Source organism: Sorex fumeus, unplaced genomic scaffold (genome assembly GCF_029834395.1).
Source record: "Sorex fumeus unplaced genomic scaffold, SorFum_2.1 ptg000024l, whole genome shotgun sequence".
In the NCBI taxonomy this organism is placed as follows: Eukaryota; Metazoa; Chordata; class Mammalia; order Eulipotyphla; family Soricidae; genus Sorex; species Sorex fumeus.
In genome coordinates, this window is record NW_026606081.1 from 19,830,065 (window position 1) to 19,847,679 (window position 17,615).

Sequence of the window (17,615 nt, forward strand, 5' to 3'; positions counted from 1 at the left end):
TCTTTTAAAATTTGGGGTGGGGTAGTACACCTGGCAGTGCTGAGGGTTACTCCTGGCTCTGCACTCAGGTAGGGGGCAAGCACCCTATCCACTATACTCTGTCCCTCTTTTTATATTTTAAAAATGAATCACAATGTAAATTTAAATAATTACAGATGATAGTTTACTTCCGCTTTTTAGATACCTTTCAAGCTGTTTATAAGATCTAGTTTTGTTGGGGCTTTCTTAGCCTGAAATGAATGTATTCATAAATACTACTCTATTCCTACAACTCTCCATTCCCAACTCAGTGAAAAACACTTTCATATTTAATGGAAAATCAAATCTTAACTGAGAACAACATATTTGGGACAATTATCCAATGTTTTTAGGCTAAACATTCAGAGGAGTTCAAAAGTTCATTTATTACAATGCTTTTGTATTGAATTTCTGGTTTTCTCCTTAGCTCCTCTCTTGATAATTTATTTTTTTTTCTTTTTATTAGTGAAACACCATGAAGTACAGTTGTAGATTTACTATTTTTTGTGCTTGGGTTTCGATTATACAATGATCAAATACCCATCCCTCCATCAGTGCCCACTTTCCACCACCATGGATAATATCCCTCCCACCCCCACCCCCCCCATCCCACCCTGCCTCTGTGGCAGGGCATTCCCTTTTGTTCTCTCTCTCCTTTTGGGTGTTGTGGTCTGCAAAAGAGGCATTGAGTGGCAAACATGTTCAGTCCATAGTCTACTTTCAACATGCATCTCCCCTCCTGGGAGGATCCTCCAAACACCCTTTATTTGGTGCTCCCTTCTCTATCTGAGCTGCCCTTCCCCCTAGAATGCCCGGCTGGCCTCTAAGCTATGGAGTAATCCTCCTGGTGCTGATCTCAGCTATTCTTGGGTATTAATCTCATATTTTGTTACTTTATATCCCCCAGATGAATGCAATCTATGTCTATCCCTCTTTCTGACTCATTTCGCTTAGCATGATACTTTCTATGTTGTACCACTTGTATGTAAATTCTATGACTTCATCTTTTCTAACAGCTACATAGTACTCCATTGTGTAGATGTACCAAAGTTGCTTTAACCAGTCATCTGTTCTTGGGCATTCAGGTTTCTTCCAGTTTCTGGCTATTGTAAAGAGTGCTGCAATGAACAAACAAATATAGATGTCACTTTGACTATACATTTTTGCCTTTCTGGGATATATTCCCAGGAGTGCTATTGCTGGTTCAAATGGGAGCTCAATTTCTAATTTTTTGAGAATTGTCCATACTGTTTTCCAGAAGGGCTGAACCAGTTGGCATTCCCACCAACAGTGAAGGAGTGTCCCTTTCTCGCCACATCTGCACCAGCATCGGTTGCTTTTGTTCTTTTGCATGTGGGCCAGTCTCTGAGGTGTGAGATAGTATCTCATTGTGGTTTTGATCTGCATCTCCCTGATGATTAATGATGTAGAGCATTTTCTTATGTGCTTTTTTGCCATTCGGATTTCTTCTTTGAGAAAGTTTCTGTTCATTTCATTGCCCCATTTTTGGATGGGGTTGGATGTTTTCTTCTTGTGGAGTTTAACCAGTACTTTGTATATCCTTGATATCAACCCCTTGTCAGATGAGTATTCGGCGAATATCCTTTCCCATTCTGTAGGCTGTGATAATTTATTTTCAATTTAACAACTTGGCTGCCAATTTTCTGAAAGTGGTCCTCAGATATGTTTTATCATATCCCTCAGTATTTTATACAAATAGCTGCCAACACTTAAAAACCACATTTCATATAATGTAGTAAAGTGGGGGTGCGTAGATCACCCTTGACCTTAGAGTTTAGGAAGAAGGACAGAGAAGGAAAGAAATCAAGGGAGAAAAAAAAAATTTATGGCTACTCTTTGGAAAATTGGGGTTCACATCCTTACTTGGAACCTGTACCCTGATTAAACAGAATGCCTTCAGGTGTCTGAAGGCATTCTCACCACTCTCTCACCACTAGACAGCTTCTTTTCCTTTGCTTCCTTTCAGCACACTCACAGGCATCATAGGTCTGTGACCAGGGACTAGCATGTTTTAGAATTTAGCTTCTTATGTTGGTTTACTGCCCAGTATTTGCTGATGATATACAGTCCAGTTCACAAGATCAAAATCAAACTTTCTTTTCAAAACCTAATTTTCTTTCACTATTTCTGAATGGCTCATTTAACAGAATTTTACTGACCCAGAATGACAGTTGTCCAAATTAGAACTCCTTTAGGCTTGTTCTTTCCCCTTCTTCCTTATCCTATCTGTATTTCAGTCATAAGCTAAAATATGGTAAGTCTTTGCTTTCACTATACTTAAATATCTTTCCCCTCCTGATATCTGGGAAACTGCTACTTAGTTTGTAAGATGGTGCAACACCATTTTAATAAGTCTTTAAAATCTGCTCCCAAGAGCATGTATTTGCTTCTTTTCTTACAGGGGGAACTCACAAAGGTGTGTGGTGTTTACTCACTGCTTTATGCCCACTAGACTAGGGATTTTTAGGACAGAAACCATGCTTAACCATTTTAGACAAAATACGGGACACAATAACGTCAAATGAAGAAAAAAGTTAAATCAAAAAAGACTGTATCTGATTTTATCTTCCAGTGTTTCTATCTTTGGTTACACCGTTCTTTTGGGCACTTAAATTGCCGGTCCTTCTTTAGTGTCTGCTTTCGACTGACACCAAGTAATCAAAAATTTCGCATCACAAGATTACCATGTTAAATGGATACACCAAAATACGTATCCGGAAGACGCAACGACCCGCGGCACTGGGGCGGCCGACCGAGTTTTTAAGATGAGGATTCAGCCTTGTGCCAAATCGGAGGCTTTTGGAAAACTCAAGTTCTGGTGTTAATCTCCTGTTCATTGCAATCCTTAAACACGTACTAATGTTTTCAGAATGAAAAATAATTCCCTCTGCAGTCCTTCCTGCTTGAGATGGTGACTCCCGTCTTCACGGATGCAAACGCGCTCCAAGTCTGCGATGACGGGCCGCCACGAGTGGGACCGAGCAAACGGGCTGCCTAGCGGGCGACCCGCGGGGCCGGCCGGCTCCACCGTGGGGGCCTCTATACGGCGGCGAGACCACCCGAGGTCAGCCCCGTAAACAAGGAGATGCCATCGATGCTCTGCAAAACAGCCCCACGGGCGAACGGCGGGGCTCGGAACCCGGCCCGCGCCCACAGGGAGAAGCCCGCCCGCCTGCACCTAAACGCCTAAACGGACGTGGACCGTTTTTCCAACGCGACTTCCGGGCTGTGTGAAATGACTGACTCCGGGCCGCCTCCTGCCGCACGGCCCGGCAGCACAAGCCGCGGCCGCGCCCGCCGCGCCCGCCCCGCGGCCCCGCGGCCCCGCGAGCCTAGCCCGGCCCGGCCCTCCCGCCCGCACGCGGCGCGCCCTGATGACGTAGAGCGGCCGCCGCCCGCCCCACGTGTCCTCCGCGGGCCACCGTCCTGCAGCCGGCACTCGGGCTTCCGGGGTCCGCGTGAGCGCTAGCCGGCGCGCTCCCGAGGTCTTCCTTCGCGCGCTCTCTACTAGCGACAGCTCTGCGGCTCGGTACGTCTCCTGGCAACGCAGCGGGCGCTCCCCTGCGCCCTGGGGCCCTCCGGCTCGAAGGCGGCCGAACCTACACCCCGAGCGGGGTGAGGGTGGGCCTTGGCGAAGCCGCCGAGCGCGCACGGGCCCGCGGAAGTGACGTCAGCGCGCGCCGGCTTCCAGGCTGCTCTGTGATTGGCGGGATGCCGCGGGCTGTCTCCGGACCGCTCCGTGATTGGCGGGCTGCCGCGGGGCGCGGACTGCGTGCGTCGGGCGCTTAGGCTGAGGGGAAGCGTTTGCCTAGAAGGAAGGGCGGGAACGCCGCATGTCTCTGGGGCTCGCACCGGGAGCCCGGGTTACTCGCTCGATGCCGCCGCACCTTCTTTACAACGACGAGTCCCTGCCCAGCCTGGGCGCAGTCGGGCGCGCCGGGCGCCTCCGGGGGCGCTGAAGTCCCACCGCGTCCCTGCACCCAGAGGCAGCTTTTGCCCTGCTCAGGTCTCGCCGCAGCGGCACGCGGTCGCCCATGCAAGCGGGAGGCACTTGCCCTGCGCGCCAGCCCGGGCCCATCCCCGGGCACCACCGGGAGTGACCCCAAAACAGTGGCCACACTCTCTGCGGGGCGCCTCTCCCTAAACGCCAAGTCCCTGACAGACCTGCCCAGTCTCCTCAGGACTGTGTCGCCCTAAACGCCAAGTCCCTGACAGACCTGCCCAGTCTCCTCAGGACTGTGTCGCCCTAAACGCCAAGTCCCTGACAGACCTGCCCAGTCTCCTCAGGACTGTGTCGCCCTAAACGCCAAGTCCCTGACAGACCTGCCCAGTCTCCTCAGGACTGTGTCGCGCTAAACGCCAAATCCCTGAGACAGACCTGCCCAGTCTCCTCAGGACTGTGTCGCGCTAAACGCCAAGTCCCTGAGACAGGCCTGCCCAGTCTCCTCAGGACTCTGTCGCCCTAAACGCCAAGTCCCTGACAGACCTGCCCAGTCTCCTCAGGACTGTGTCGCGCTAAACGCCAAGTCCCTGACAGACCTGCCCAGTCTCCTCAGGACTCTGTCGCCTTAACCGCCAAGTCCCTGACAGACCTTCCCAGTCTCCTCAGAACTCTGTCTCCCTAATCCCAAGTCTCTGACAGACGTTCTTCAGGCCACTTCTACTTTGCGCTCGGCCAGAGGCAGCCCTCGGAGGAGGATCCGCGTCTGCTCCTCTGGTTTCTTTCGCACGTGCCCGTCCCGCGTGCCCAGGCCACCGGGCAGCACGGCCCTGTCACGGACCCCCGTACCGCGGAAATGCGCTTCAGTGGCCGCGAGGTGTTCCCCCCCCTCACGTGTGGAGGGGCTGTGAGCGGCGCCCTGACGCGCGGGGGCCTGTGGCGCGGCCGGCAGGCCCCGGCGGGCTGCCGAGCGGGCGTTCCCGCGACACTTGGCGCCCTTGTCTGCCTCGAGCTGCGGCTGACCGACCAGATCAGCGCGTTTCAACGAGAACGGCTTCAGTGGGCGCGTCGGCGTGTGCGGCATGAGTTGTGCTGAAAGTGCTTCTCTGCCGGGTCGCGGACGGCTCGGCGAGGGCGGGCGAGCGCCCTCTAGCGTCAGCGAGCTGGGAGCGCGCGCGTGTGGAGCTGCAGGACCCCCGGCCGGCGCCCCCTGCAGGCAGCCTTCCGGCACGCGCAGCTACTGCTGAACACGGGCCGTGCTCTTCGCCCGCAGAGTTAGGCGTTCCCCCAGCCCTCTGTCCTTTTCTGTGCACAGTGCTCCCTATTTTCTTGTGTTCCTTCTCTAGTTTCTCAGAGCATGAGATTTTGTTTTGGGGTCCAAACCTGGCTGAACTCAGGGTTTATCCCTGACTGCCTCCGGGATCATTCCTGGTGAGCTCCAGGGACCCTGTGGGTGCCCGGAATGATCCCTGTCAGTGTGTCCGAGCATCTCACCTCCTATATAGCTCTCCAGCCAGAGGTTTACCTTACTTTTTTAAGAAAGTAAGAACTAGTCAATAAAACTAATGCTTAAACTATGTTCAGTAAAGGTTTTGTCCCGTTACCTAAGTTGTGGGGTATTTTAAATATTTTCAGATATCTTTTAGCTATTCTTTTATCTTCACTGTATGTACTAGAGTCTGGCAAACTTCCTGTGTAGTACTTAATATGCCAAATACCAGTAACAATGATGGGTCCCATTCTCCTAACCCTGAAAGAGCATTGAAATGGCTCTTTTAAAATCTCAGGGCTAGGAAGGAGGAGATGTTACTGGTGCCTGCTCGAGGCAATCGACGAACAATGGGATGATGGTGATCGTATGTACTAGTTAGTTGTCTGAAAGAAGGAAGAATAAAATTATTTTTGGGTTTTTTAAAATTTTTTTTGAACAGACCAATGGAACATGTGTAAGCTTCATGCTTAATCTTAGAGGTGTCAAATACAATCTTAAGTTTTGGTGTTAATAACCTGTTAAAAAAAATCTCGGTAGTTCAAGCCCTGTAAATGAATTTTTAAAAGTTTTAATTTTTTAAAAACTAAATTTTTTTGTTTTTACCTAAGTTTTCATTGTTAAAAATATCAGTGCAGTACTTACAGCCTATTGTATTAATCCCATGTACATTTCTGACTTTTTTGTAGTGTTTTATCCCAAAGAAATAAATTGCTGAAACAAAGGCTATCAACATGTCATTTCAATTTTTGGTTTTGGGGCCACACTTAGCTGTGCTTACGGGTCATTTCTGGTGATGCTCACTGCATCGTATGTGGTTCTGGAGATACTAGTCTATTGGCTGCATTCACCTCTAGTATCTTATCTGACCACCCATTATCAGCATTTGACTTTTTGAGTGTTGCTTTTTTTTTTTTTACTGTTTCTATTGATGTGCTGTGATTTACAACTCTGTTAGTTATATCTCCATGCATATATCATTTTTTTTAGGGGCCGGGGAGGGTCATACCCAGTGATGCTCAGGTAGCATATACTCCTGGCTCAGCACTGAAGAGTTACTCTTGGCACTGCTTGGGGGACCATGTGGGATAGTGAAGATTGGACCAGGTCAGCCTCGTGCAAGGAAAACAGCCTCCCTGCTGTGCTATCACTCCTACCCCATGCATATATCTGTTCCCTCATCATACCCCTCACTTGTGTCAACTTCCCTCCGTCAGTGTCCCGAGGGCTCCTTCCAGCCTGTCTCCCACTCCCTATACCCCAGCAATAGTTTAAAATAGTTTTAAACATCTTGAAACATCCGTGTTTAGCCTTCTGGAAGAATTTTGCCATGATAGGTTTGATTTTAATTGCACCATTTGTTTTTTCACTTTTTGTGGATTTGTGAGTCATCTACTCTTGTCAAATGTTGCTTTTCACTTTTTTATAGGTACCAAAAAATGTCATCTGAAATGTTGCCAGAATTTGTCGAGACTGCTAACACTGAAAGAAAGCAAGACTTAAGTGAATATCCAGAGGAAAACCAGAAGCCAAAATTAGACGAAGGGCTAGAACCAATGTCAAAACGGCAAATGAAGAAATTAATTAAACAGAAGCAGTGGGAAGAACAACGAGAACTCCGCAAGTACGTTTCACAATGCTTAAATGTATGCCTATTCATAAATATGGCATGTTGAACCAGCCTGCTGGTTTAAAAAAAGTAATTAATTTTTGTCTGTGTAGAAGAATTTTACAAATTTCTGGAGATACAAATAACAAAAAAAAAAAGCATCTTAATTACTAATTTTAGACAAAAGCGGAAAGAAAAACGCAAGAGAAAGAAATTGGAACGACAGTGTCAACTGGACTCAAACTCAGATGGAAGTGACAGGAAACGTATCCGGAGAGATGCTTCTCACAGCACTCTTCGCCTGATCATCGACTGCAGTTTTGACAGCTTGATGGCATTAAAGGTATCATGAATACTGCTAGATAAATCCAGTGGGTAAATGAGGCTGAACAGTCTGACTCTAACTTGTACTAAATGCATCTTAAATCAAATTTTTAAATCTGTGCTAAGTTAAACTAGTTAACAAGTTCCCTCTATGTTATGTATAGGCAGAGAAAAGAGAAACACAGTAATAATAAAGCACAATAATTGCATGTTAATAAAGATCTATGTTTTACTTAATAGTTATAATACACTGTAGCACTGTCCTCCCATTGTTCATCGATTTGCTTGAGTGGGCCAGGTAACGTGTCCATTGTGAGACTTATTATTACTGTGTTTGGTGTATCGAATATGTCATGGGTAGCTTGCCAGGCTTTGCCGTGCGGGCGGAAATACTCTTGGTAGCTTGCTGGGCTCTCCGAGAGGGGCAGAGGAATCTAACGTGGGTCAGCCAGGTTGGCCGCATCAGCCGTGTGCAAGGCAAACACCCTATCCACTGTGCTATCGCTCCAGCCCCCATAGTTAGGTTTTTGATATAAAGTGTTCCATCACCAATACTACCACTGGTGTCTACTTTCCTCCACCAGTGTTCCCAAAGTCCCTCTCCTACCTCCTACTTTTAAAATGAATTTTTATCTATTTAGAAGAGTTTTATAAATATCTGGAAGATACAAATTTTAAAAAGTATTTTAATTGCTAAGTTTAGACAAAAGCAGAAAGAAAAATGCAAAAGAAGGTATAAAATGGTTTTATTTCAAAAGAAAAAATGCATATCAGTTATCTCTTCTGTTAATTGTGCTTCACGAAGATGGTGGGCTGGCCATAGATGATTTTGATGTCTGTTTTTGAAATGCAATCTTTCCTAGGACATTAAGAAACTCCATAAGCAGATTCAACGATGTTATGCAGAAAACCGTCGAGCATCACATCCTGTGCAGGTGTGTTGAAGAGTTTATGACAGATTTCTTTCCTATTCTGTCTTCTACAGGAAAGGCATAGACAATCTTGATTGCCTTTACAAGAAACTTAACTATGGTCTTCCTTAGAGAACAAAACACTTCCTTGAAAAAAATCTTTTTTTTTTCCCTCAAAAATAACACAAACATTTAAACATCACACTCATGTCAGTCTGTACACAGACAGCTTACTGCTGAGACCTCAGGAAGGATATACACAACTTCTCGTACCAGTTTCTCAACTCTTAAATCCTCACCTTCTGGGCCATACCTTCTGCCCTTGCTGGTGTGTTCTCTGGTGCCTGTTATATGGGTTCTTTCTGTGTAAGGGATATTGGATTTTGTATTGTTCATTCTGATTTTGTTTTGGTGTGGTTTTGGCCCACACTCAGCAGTGGCTACTCTCGGGGCCTATTCCTGACTGTTGAGGAGCTATAGTGACCCCTGGTCATACCTGTTACTTGGGATGAACCAGCATTGGCCACATGCAAGGCAAGTCACCTTCTATACATCCCTCCAGCCCACTGATAATTTTAAAAGTTTCTTATTTCCTTACTTTTACTTATTTCCTCTGAGTGAGGGAATGATTTATAACACTGTTAGCTGCTGTTAAAAAGGATTCTTAGGGGGCAGGGTTGGGAGTATGGGGCCACACCCTGTAGTGCTCAGGGCTTACTCCTGGCTCATATTCAGGGGTCACTCCTGGCAGGCTCTGAGGACTGTATGGGGTGCTGGGGATTGAACCCAGGTCAGCCTCTGCAAGAAAAGCTCTCGACCTGCTGTGCCATCTCTGCAGCCCCAACAGAATTTTTTTTCAACTGAAGTCTGGGTGACTGAAAATCAGCACTGGCTCACTGATATTAAGAATCAGAAACTTTAAATATATTTTTGATTATTTTTTATCAAGTTTTAGTAATTTAGTATTTTTATATTTTATATTTATGCTGTATTTAAATTTGAAAAATAATTACCACTTTATAATTAAAGAAAAAATATAAAGGAATCAAAGAATTTAGTTTAGTAAAAATATCAGTAGTAGCAAAAGGAAGGTAATGGAAACTTGATATAGAAGCAGGGAATTTAGAAAAGTAATCATTATAAAAGAGGAAATCTATACCTGCTTAGAAGATGTGATGAAAATGCAGAAGGAATATGAAATAAGTAGGTTATAAGATATATAGAACAGGTCAGTTCTATCACATATTCCTTACATGTGTGAAGCATGCCACAGACTTTTTTCTTAAATGAGAATATTTTGAGTTTCATAATGATCAGGTAAGTATATCAGGGATGTGTGATATTGACTTGGGTAGTCATTATTTTCTATGCCTGCCAATCTCTTACCAGTTTTACCTGACAAGTCATGGAGGTCAATTGAAAAAGAACATGGATGAAAATGACAAAGGATGGGTCAATTGGAAGGTAATCAAAATTAATTCTCATAGTTCCAAGTATGTTTACATTGAAAAGTCTACAATTTCTAGACATATGCTACCTAACATAATTACAGGTGTCAGCAGTTCCAAATCCGGTATGTCTCACCGTAGGCAAAGCCAGAATTATGAATGGGAGAGCTCAAGAGAATGAAATGTTTCATAGTAATTTGTACTTCATCTAATTAAATCTTATCTGCTACTTCACCATCAAATTTTAAACATGTTTGAAAAAAGGGAACAGTCATTATATAATCTCTCCCTAGAAACTGACTATCCATAAGTGAAGTCACTCTTAAACTTGAAAGTGTACTTATATTTTGTGTCTTCTCTGTCTCTCCTTCCCATATCATTTTTCCTATCTATGTGTGGCTGTTTTTGAGCTTTTTGAGATGTGTCTGGTTTGAATTCAAGATTTGTATCCAATATATGATTAGTGCAAAGAGAATGTAAAATGGCTCCTTGAAATCAAGGGAAACACTTATATGTTGAAATGATAACATTTTGGGTATGCGTTGAACGTATTGTTGAATACAATATATTTATGTTGACTGTTTTATTAAAATTATGTTTCCCTATCTTACATCTTTAATATAGCTACTAGGTTTAATTAAGTATATATCTAAAACTTTATTTCTGTTGGACTAAACCAGTGGATTAATCACAGGTATATGTACTAGTCAGTCTCCAGGTGTAAAACAGATGGAAAAATCACTGGACAGAATCTATTCTTGGTCATTCGCAGATTTGGCCAATAGGTTGACGTCAGTATCTTCCTTGAAGAACCATTCCCTATTCAAGGAGCTACTCCATTCTTCCTGTACTCTTTTTCTCAGACCCTGTTCACAGCTGCACAAACTCTCCCTCCCAAAGTAATGAGTGCATTTGTTTTTCACTCAACCTATGTTGACTGCATTCATGTTAGTAATAGCCCATAAAGTGAAACATAGGCTAGTATTGTTTACTAGGGCTTTTTAACTTTTTATTTATTTATTTATTTATTTTAACTTTTAAAAAGTATAATTCACAAGGTCTGTTTAGACCTTTTTTTCTTAAGTAATGGGATTAGGCATAGTTATATTGTAGCTTGTTGAATTTATTATCTGGTCTATATTGGTCTCTATTATTTGGGATCCTTATTAAATTTAGGAACTAAACTTTACCATTTCCCAGAAAAATGACTCATTATTAATTGTTTAGGTGAGATGTCTCCTGTTTCATTTCTTTCTTTTCTTTCTTCTTTTGTTGATGGGACATGGACATGTTTGGACCACAGCCGGCTTACTCCTGGCTCTGTGCCTAGGAATCTCTCCTGGTGCTGTGTGGGGGACCACATGTGATACCCGGGACCAAACCAGGCGCCATTGCAGTGCTAGTGCCTTACTGTCTGGGACTGTCTCCAGCCCCATCTGATTCATTGGTTTCCTTCCTTAAACATTGGGTAGATTCCACAAGAGCCTGGCCATGAGCCTCTCTTACACAGTGTGTGAATCCAGATGCCAGCTGTTGTTTGAATCTTCTGCCTCTGACCATGCAGTCTTGGTGAGGAAGACTCAGATTTGTATCTTGGTAGAAACAAGTACATGGGATTTGTTAGCTCTGTTGAAGAAAAAACATTCTTTGGCCAAGAACATTGGGAGCAGACATATGACAAAATTGTGTCTGTTTTATTAGAGATAAAGTGAGAAAAGTAGGTTAATGCCACATTTTGGAAAAAGTTATTAAGTTAAGGATTTTGAATATTATTATACAGATAAAGATAAAACTAAAAGCAGTATTTTTAGAAAACAAGCCCACCTTTAGGAAGTGAGTTGGAAGTATCTGAGGCAAATCCAGAAATAGCATTAAGAAGTAACCAAAGTGTGAGGTAATAAGACTAGTAGTCAGTTCTAAATAATGCTATGCAGTTCTAAGTGATCATTGTTATGTTGTTCTTTCAAACTTTGTGTGGTTTTAGGATGGACTTGTCTAGGGAAAAGGAAACAATCATTTTTAGCCAATTTTTAAAAAATGTTGCTAATAATTTTTTATTATGTCTCAAAGGATATCCACATCAACCCAGAGCACTATAGTGAATTCATAAAGAAAGAAGACCTGATTTACCTTACATCAGACTCACCTAATGTTCTGCAGGAATTAGACGAATCAAAGGCCTATGTGATTGGAGGATTAGTAGATCACAACCATCATAAGGTACTAATACGTTTTATTACTGCTTTTGCTCATACTTAAAATGGATATATCAGTTTTCTCAGTAGTAACAGCAGGACACATAATCACTGACCTTTATTGAGTGTCTAGTATATTTGATGACCTTCTTTGCCAAGCAAAACATTGTGCATATAGTAGAATCTTAATTCTCACTGCAACTTAATGAATGATGTCAGGGCTATTATAAATCTGTATTTTACAGATGAGGAATTAGAGGCAAAGAGAAATGAAGTCTATAAATAGTAGTATGGAGTAAAGCAGATTTGAAACCAGACAGAAAACAATCTAAGCCCATATATATTTTTTTTATTTTTTATTTTTTGGCTTTTTGGGTCACACCTGACAATGCTCAGGGGTTACTCCTGGCTCTGCACTCAGGAATTACCCCTGGCGGTGCTCAGGGGATCGTATGGGATGCTGGGAATTGAACCCGGGTTGGCCGTGTGCAAGGCAAACGCCCTACCCGCTGTGCTATTGCTCCAGCTTCAGCCCATATATTTAAATATTATGCTATATTGGTATAATATGATGATGCTAATCAATTTTTAGGTCATTGATAAATGCCGTTCCAACTTGCAACAAAATTATAGCAAAACTGGTAAATTCATAGTAATTTTAAATTTGTGATATTTGTGGTATGTGTTTTCTCTTTACTTTCTATTTGTACTTTTGTCTTTTCCCTCCTCTATACTCCTCTTCTAATGAAAAATTACAGATAAACTTTCTAAAAAAAAAACATCACTTTGTATTCTGGCAGCTACTTTGCAGCTTGCTAAATTTAGCCCAACTTAAAAAAAAATATGTTTACTAAGTGTCAGGAATTGTCAGCATTATAAAATGAAGTCACTTATTATTCTTGTGCAGTAAAGCTATCTGCAGTATTGGAAGTGTGTACATTATCTTGTTCAGTGTGTGGTAGCTATGTGACTTTAGCATTTGAATTATGAGTAACTAAAAACGTATTTTTTAAAAATTTGTAGTGTAAAGTAGTTACATGAGGCTGCTCTTGGGCAGCATAGTTTTGTGGCATCAAGAAACTCTCAGGGGCTGGAGCAATAGCACAGTGGGTAGGGCGTTTACCTTGCACGCGGCCGACCTGGGTTCGATTCCCAGCATCCCATATGGTCCCCTGAGTGCCGCCAGGGGTGATTCCTGAGTCCTGAGTACAGAGCCAGGAGTAACCCTTGTGCATCGCTGTGTGTGACCCAAAAAGCAAAAAAAAAAAAAAAAAAAAAAAAAAAAAAAAACTCTCAGAGTGATTTTTAGCCTTTGTATTTTTTTTTCTTAGTAAAAAAATACCTACTTTGTTGCTTGCAGAAAGCCACTTCTCACATACTGTATTTCTCTGAACTAAAATTTTATTTTTGTAGTACCTTACTCAATCTAATATTTATTTACAATGATATAAACTGGTATTTAGGCCCTAAAATAAACAACTAGTTGAAAAATTTATATCTCTTCTTTTTCTGTCTTTTGGCTGGACTCAGGGCTTAAGGACTTTAGTTCTATAAAGAGAAAAAACTTATATTCAAGGAGCCAGAGTGACAGTACAGTGGGTAAGGCACTTGCCTTACACGTGGCCAACCCCATGTTTGATCCCCAGTATCCCATATGTTTCCCAGGAGTGATCCCTGAGTACACGGCCAGGAGTAAGCCCTGAGCACTGCCATGTATGATCACCACTGCCCACCCCTAGGGGGGGGAAAAAGAATCAGAAAATTTATATTCATTCATCTAATTGACAAGAAAAGGACAATGAAACTTATATGAAATGTTAAGTGTTTTAATTTATCTTTGCATTTGAGCCTCTGTGTTATATAATGGAAATTTTGTTTTATCTTTAATTTGTACATTCATGGGAACACTGATGGTGCTTCTCTAGGACTTTGAGTCTTTGTAACTGAGGAGGCCCTGTGGAAGGTGATCTTAAGAGTCATCTGGAGGTGTGCACTGGGCTTCCTATGCGTTTCCAAGAGGTTATGATGGGGCAGGGAACAGAAATGTCTTCTGTGTGCATAAGCATGCACACATGCACACAGAGGCAAAGGTCTCAGCTTCTCACACACAGACACTTTCAGCTAATACTCTCTTACACACACACACACACACACACACACACACACACACACACACACCCCTACCTTGAGCTAATAGTCTCTGAACTAAAGTCTTTTTAAAGTATTATTCTAGCATAGACTTTAAGTTAAAATAATTTAATGTTCTGGTCCAAGTTGCAATTTCTTTGTTTAAGGGACTCACATATAAACAAGCCTCAGATCATGGAATTGATCATGCACAGCTCCCCCTTGGAAATTTTGTGAAGATGAATAGTAGAAAAGTTTTGGCAATTAATCATGGTAAGCTATAAAGGTGGTATACTGAAAATGTACCTGATTGAACATTTTGAATAATAATGTTACATTTAAGTTTGGGACAAGTAGAAAATATACCTTGATTAAACAAACTTACAAAATGTAACTTTGTAATTTACTAATAGAAATATGTATATTTTTTAAACTTGGGAATATAGAATGGTTTAAAGAAAAAGTTAAGATGTCTTTTCATGTGTTAATTAAAGATGGGAATATGTTCTGAGAAATGCATTGTTAGGTGATTTCATTGCCGTGTAACTGCCATAGAGAATAATTGCAAACACCTAGAAGGTCCAGCTTTCTGTACATGGATGGGGCTCTCTGACAGCCTGGCTGTTTATTATTGACTGAAAGGTCATTAGCCATCCTTGGCCATAACTGTACTTACTTCTCAGAGGTACTTGGTGAATTTTGGTATGGTTTCTTCTAATTCTGTTCTTATACTTATGTATATGATTTGTTACAGAATTGGATTCATACATTTCTCCCATGTACCTTTTTTCTTTATTGCAGAATGATTATTACTAATGGCTATGTAATCTTCTACCATCTGAATATATAATTTAACCACCCTCATGTTACTAATTTTTTAAAAATTATTGTTACATTGAAATAAGACATTTTTGGATATGAATCTTTGCCTGGAGACTTTGCTTTTCAAGAAGAAATTTAGTAGATTTTTGTTAGAATCTATTTATTGGGTTGTTTCTATGTTCTAAAGACTTTACAGCAGACTCTAGAGTTAAATATGTAAGATTATTGATTGAAGGAATGATATTCTGAGACCTTTGATAGTGGATACTAGTTTTCTATGAGGTAATCCAAATTACCCCCATGTATAGATGGTGAGAGTACCTTGAAGACAGTGAAGACACTCTTAAGTTAAAAACAAAACAAATCAGGCTAAGTTCTCCCCAGAGGCATGGCTCATTATAGGAAAATTAGGAGAAATTCAAATACATGATAACTTTTCCTCCCTCATTTTATGATAGTTTGTTAATAATGAAGAAAGCAAAGGAAAAGTTAAAGGTTTTTAGAATATTGTAATAGTAAATGTCCAAATGCTTTCTAGCTGAGTTGGGGAAACCAGAGAAAGTGGAAACCAGAGAAAGAGTTTGGGGTTGTGGTCAGTAGGCAGGCAGGCTGGCCATGAGAAGAGGATGTGTGTTTACTGAGAGGTGCTGCCTCTCGTGACCCAGACACAGTGTATTGTAAATGCAGCATCAACAGTGAAGTGAATTGGCTAAGAAATCTATGGAGTCTGTCTTTGTTGCAGTGTTTGAGATTATTCTGGAATACCTGAAAACAAGAGACTGGCAAGAAGCCTTTTGTGCTATCTTACCCCAGCGGAAAGGAGCTGTTCCTGCAGACAAAGCTTGTGGAAGTTCTTCTAATAACAAGAAATTGGCGAGTGCCGAGTGTAAATTGGACAGTGATTCCAGTGAAGAGGAAAAGAGTGGGAATGAACAAGATCTATCACATGAAGAAGAGAAATAGAATAAAGAAAATGGCTTTAGACCTATATTGAATTCTGTTCCACACTGCTGTTATCTGGATTTTTTGCTTTTTTTAATTTAATTTTTTTTTTCCTTTTTGGGTCACCCCTGGCAGTACTCAGGGGTTACTCCGGGCTCTGCACTCAGGAATCACTCCTGGTGGTGCTCAGGGGACCATATGGGATGCTGGGAATCGAACCAGACTCAGCTGTGTACAAGGCAAACGCCCTACCCGCTGAACTATTGCTCCAGCCCTGCTATTTTTTTATTTTTGTTGAAGAAAAAAAAATAGAAAATAGGTGCTTTATAGAATATTTAAATGGGAAGAAAATTTCATCTACTTTCTCATGTGAATCTTAAAAATATTACATTTTAAGCTAAGTGATAAAAAGCCTTATAAGAAATTCTTTTTTGTTTTGTATAAGACTTCCTTAAACCTCCATTCTTTTGATTATGGAGTTGTGTTCTTCAGAATGTGCCTCTGGCCTTTCAATTTCATCTTTGTGTCATCGTCATTCTGATTTATTGCTTACATATATGTGAAAGCAGATCAGTCATATTGTACTGTAAGTCATCCAGAATGTTCTGTATGAGAAGCTGCCTTCTACATGCAGCTTTTATGTTCTATTACTCCAAAGAAGATAATGATTATAAGTAAACATTTTGGATTGATAAAATCAACTTGTGTTTGGACAGCCAAGCCTCTCTCCATTGTCTTTGTGATGCCTTTGTAGTTCTAAAACAGTCACTGAAGAATTAATAATCCCTTTAACATATTTTCTTAATTCCAATAATAGTGATGTTATTTCAGTTAAAACATTTAGTGATTACAGGGTAGATAATTTGTTTAAACAATTGAAGGATCAATTTTGTCTTTACCAAATTTAAAAAGAAAGCGTGTAAAGTCAGGAGGTAGTATAGTAGTTAGGCACTTGGTAGTGCCACACCCAGGCCTGACCTCCATCACCAAATGGTCTCCTGAGTACCCCAGGTATCACCTTGAGACCTCTCAGCACCCCTGGGTTGCCCCTGATGGTCGCCAGTGCCACAGGGCTAAAACAGTATTGCACCCTTGGCCCTAATAATGAATTTTTAACTGGAGCCCCAGCCTCACATCCGAGGCCTGTGCTCTACCACTGAACTACATCCCCAGTCCAAAATACATTTTTTCGATGTCAAAAATTCATTGGTCCTTACAATGAATAAAGTTTAGTGCATATGTGTATATCTTTGTATGATCACATAATATTAAGTGAAGAGATGTATGTGTCTGTGAATAATATACGCATATATGAAAAGTGCATATATCTGTAAACATCATGTAAAGTTCTCGGTTACTAATTGATGATAATAGGATTGAGTTAACATGTATCTTTTTGTGGGGACGATTGTGTTGAATAACATGAAATAATTAGAATTTTATCAAGTGCAAAAATCTATAAACATTTGTGTGCAGACTTTGGCTGGGGAAGGTGGGTCTAACGGGAGATGCTGTACATCTTCCAGTAAATGTGGGGCAGTTCTCATGAGGTGAGAATTGTTTGTCGCAGCTGACAGGATTGCAGGAACCCTTGCTGAGTTTGGCTAATCAGGTTTCTGCTTTTTTTACTTACTGGCATCTCACATTATATACATATTTAGTAATATTTACTGGATTCAGTATTGATGTTCTCTGTTATTTGTTGCATTGGTCTTAATTCTTATAGTTATCCATTAATTAAGAACTGTGAACAAGGTTTACAAATAAAA

The 17,615-nt window shown here is 41.7% G+C and overlaps 1 protein-coding gene across 2 annotated transcripts; it reads left to right on the forward strand.

The window, feature by feature from the left end:
- Positions 1-3,432: 3,432 nt before the first annotated feature.
- Positions 3,433-17,615, forward strand: TRMT10A (tRNA methyltransferase 10A). Of its 2 annotated transcripts, XM_056114114.1 has the most exons (8): positions 3,433-3,568; positions 6,898-7,092; positions 7,258-7,420; positions 8,265-8,336; positions 9,702-9,776; positions 11,831-11,980; positions 14,250-14,355; positions 15,647-17,615. In XM_056114114.1, exons 2-8 carry the CDS (start codon positions 6,908-6,910, stop codon positions 15,865-15,867), a joined length of 972 nt encoding a protein of 323 aa, XP_055970089.1. In that variant the 5' UTR covers positions 3,433-3,568; positions 6,898-6,907; the 3' UTR covers positions 15,868-17,615. The 2 variants fall into 2 exon arrangements, with proteins under 2 accessions (XP_055970089.1, XP_055970088.1); XM_056114113.1 differs by lacking the exon at positions 9,702-9,776 and having other exon boundaries at positions 3,445-3,568.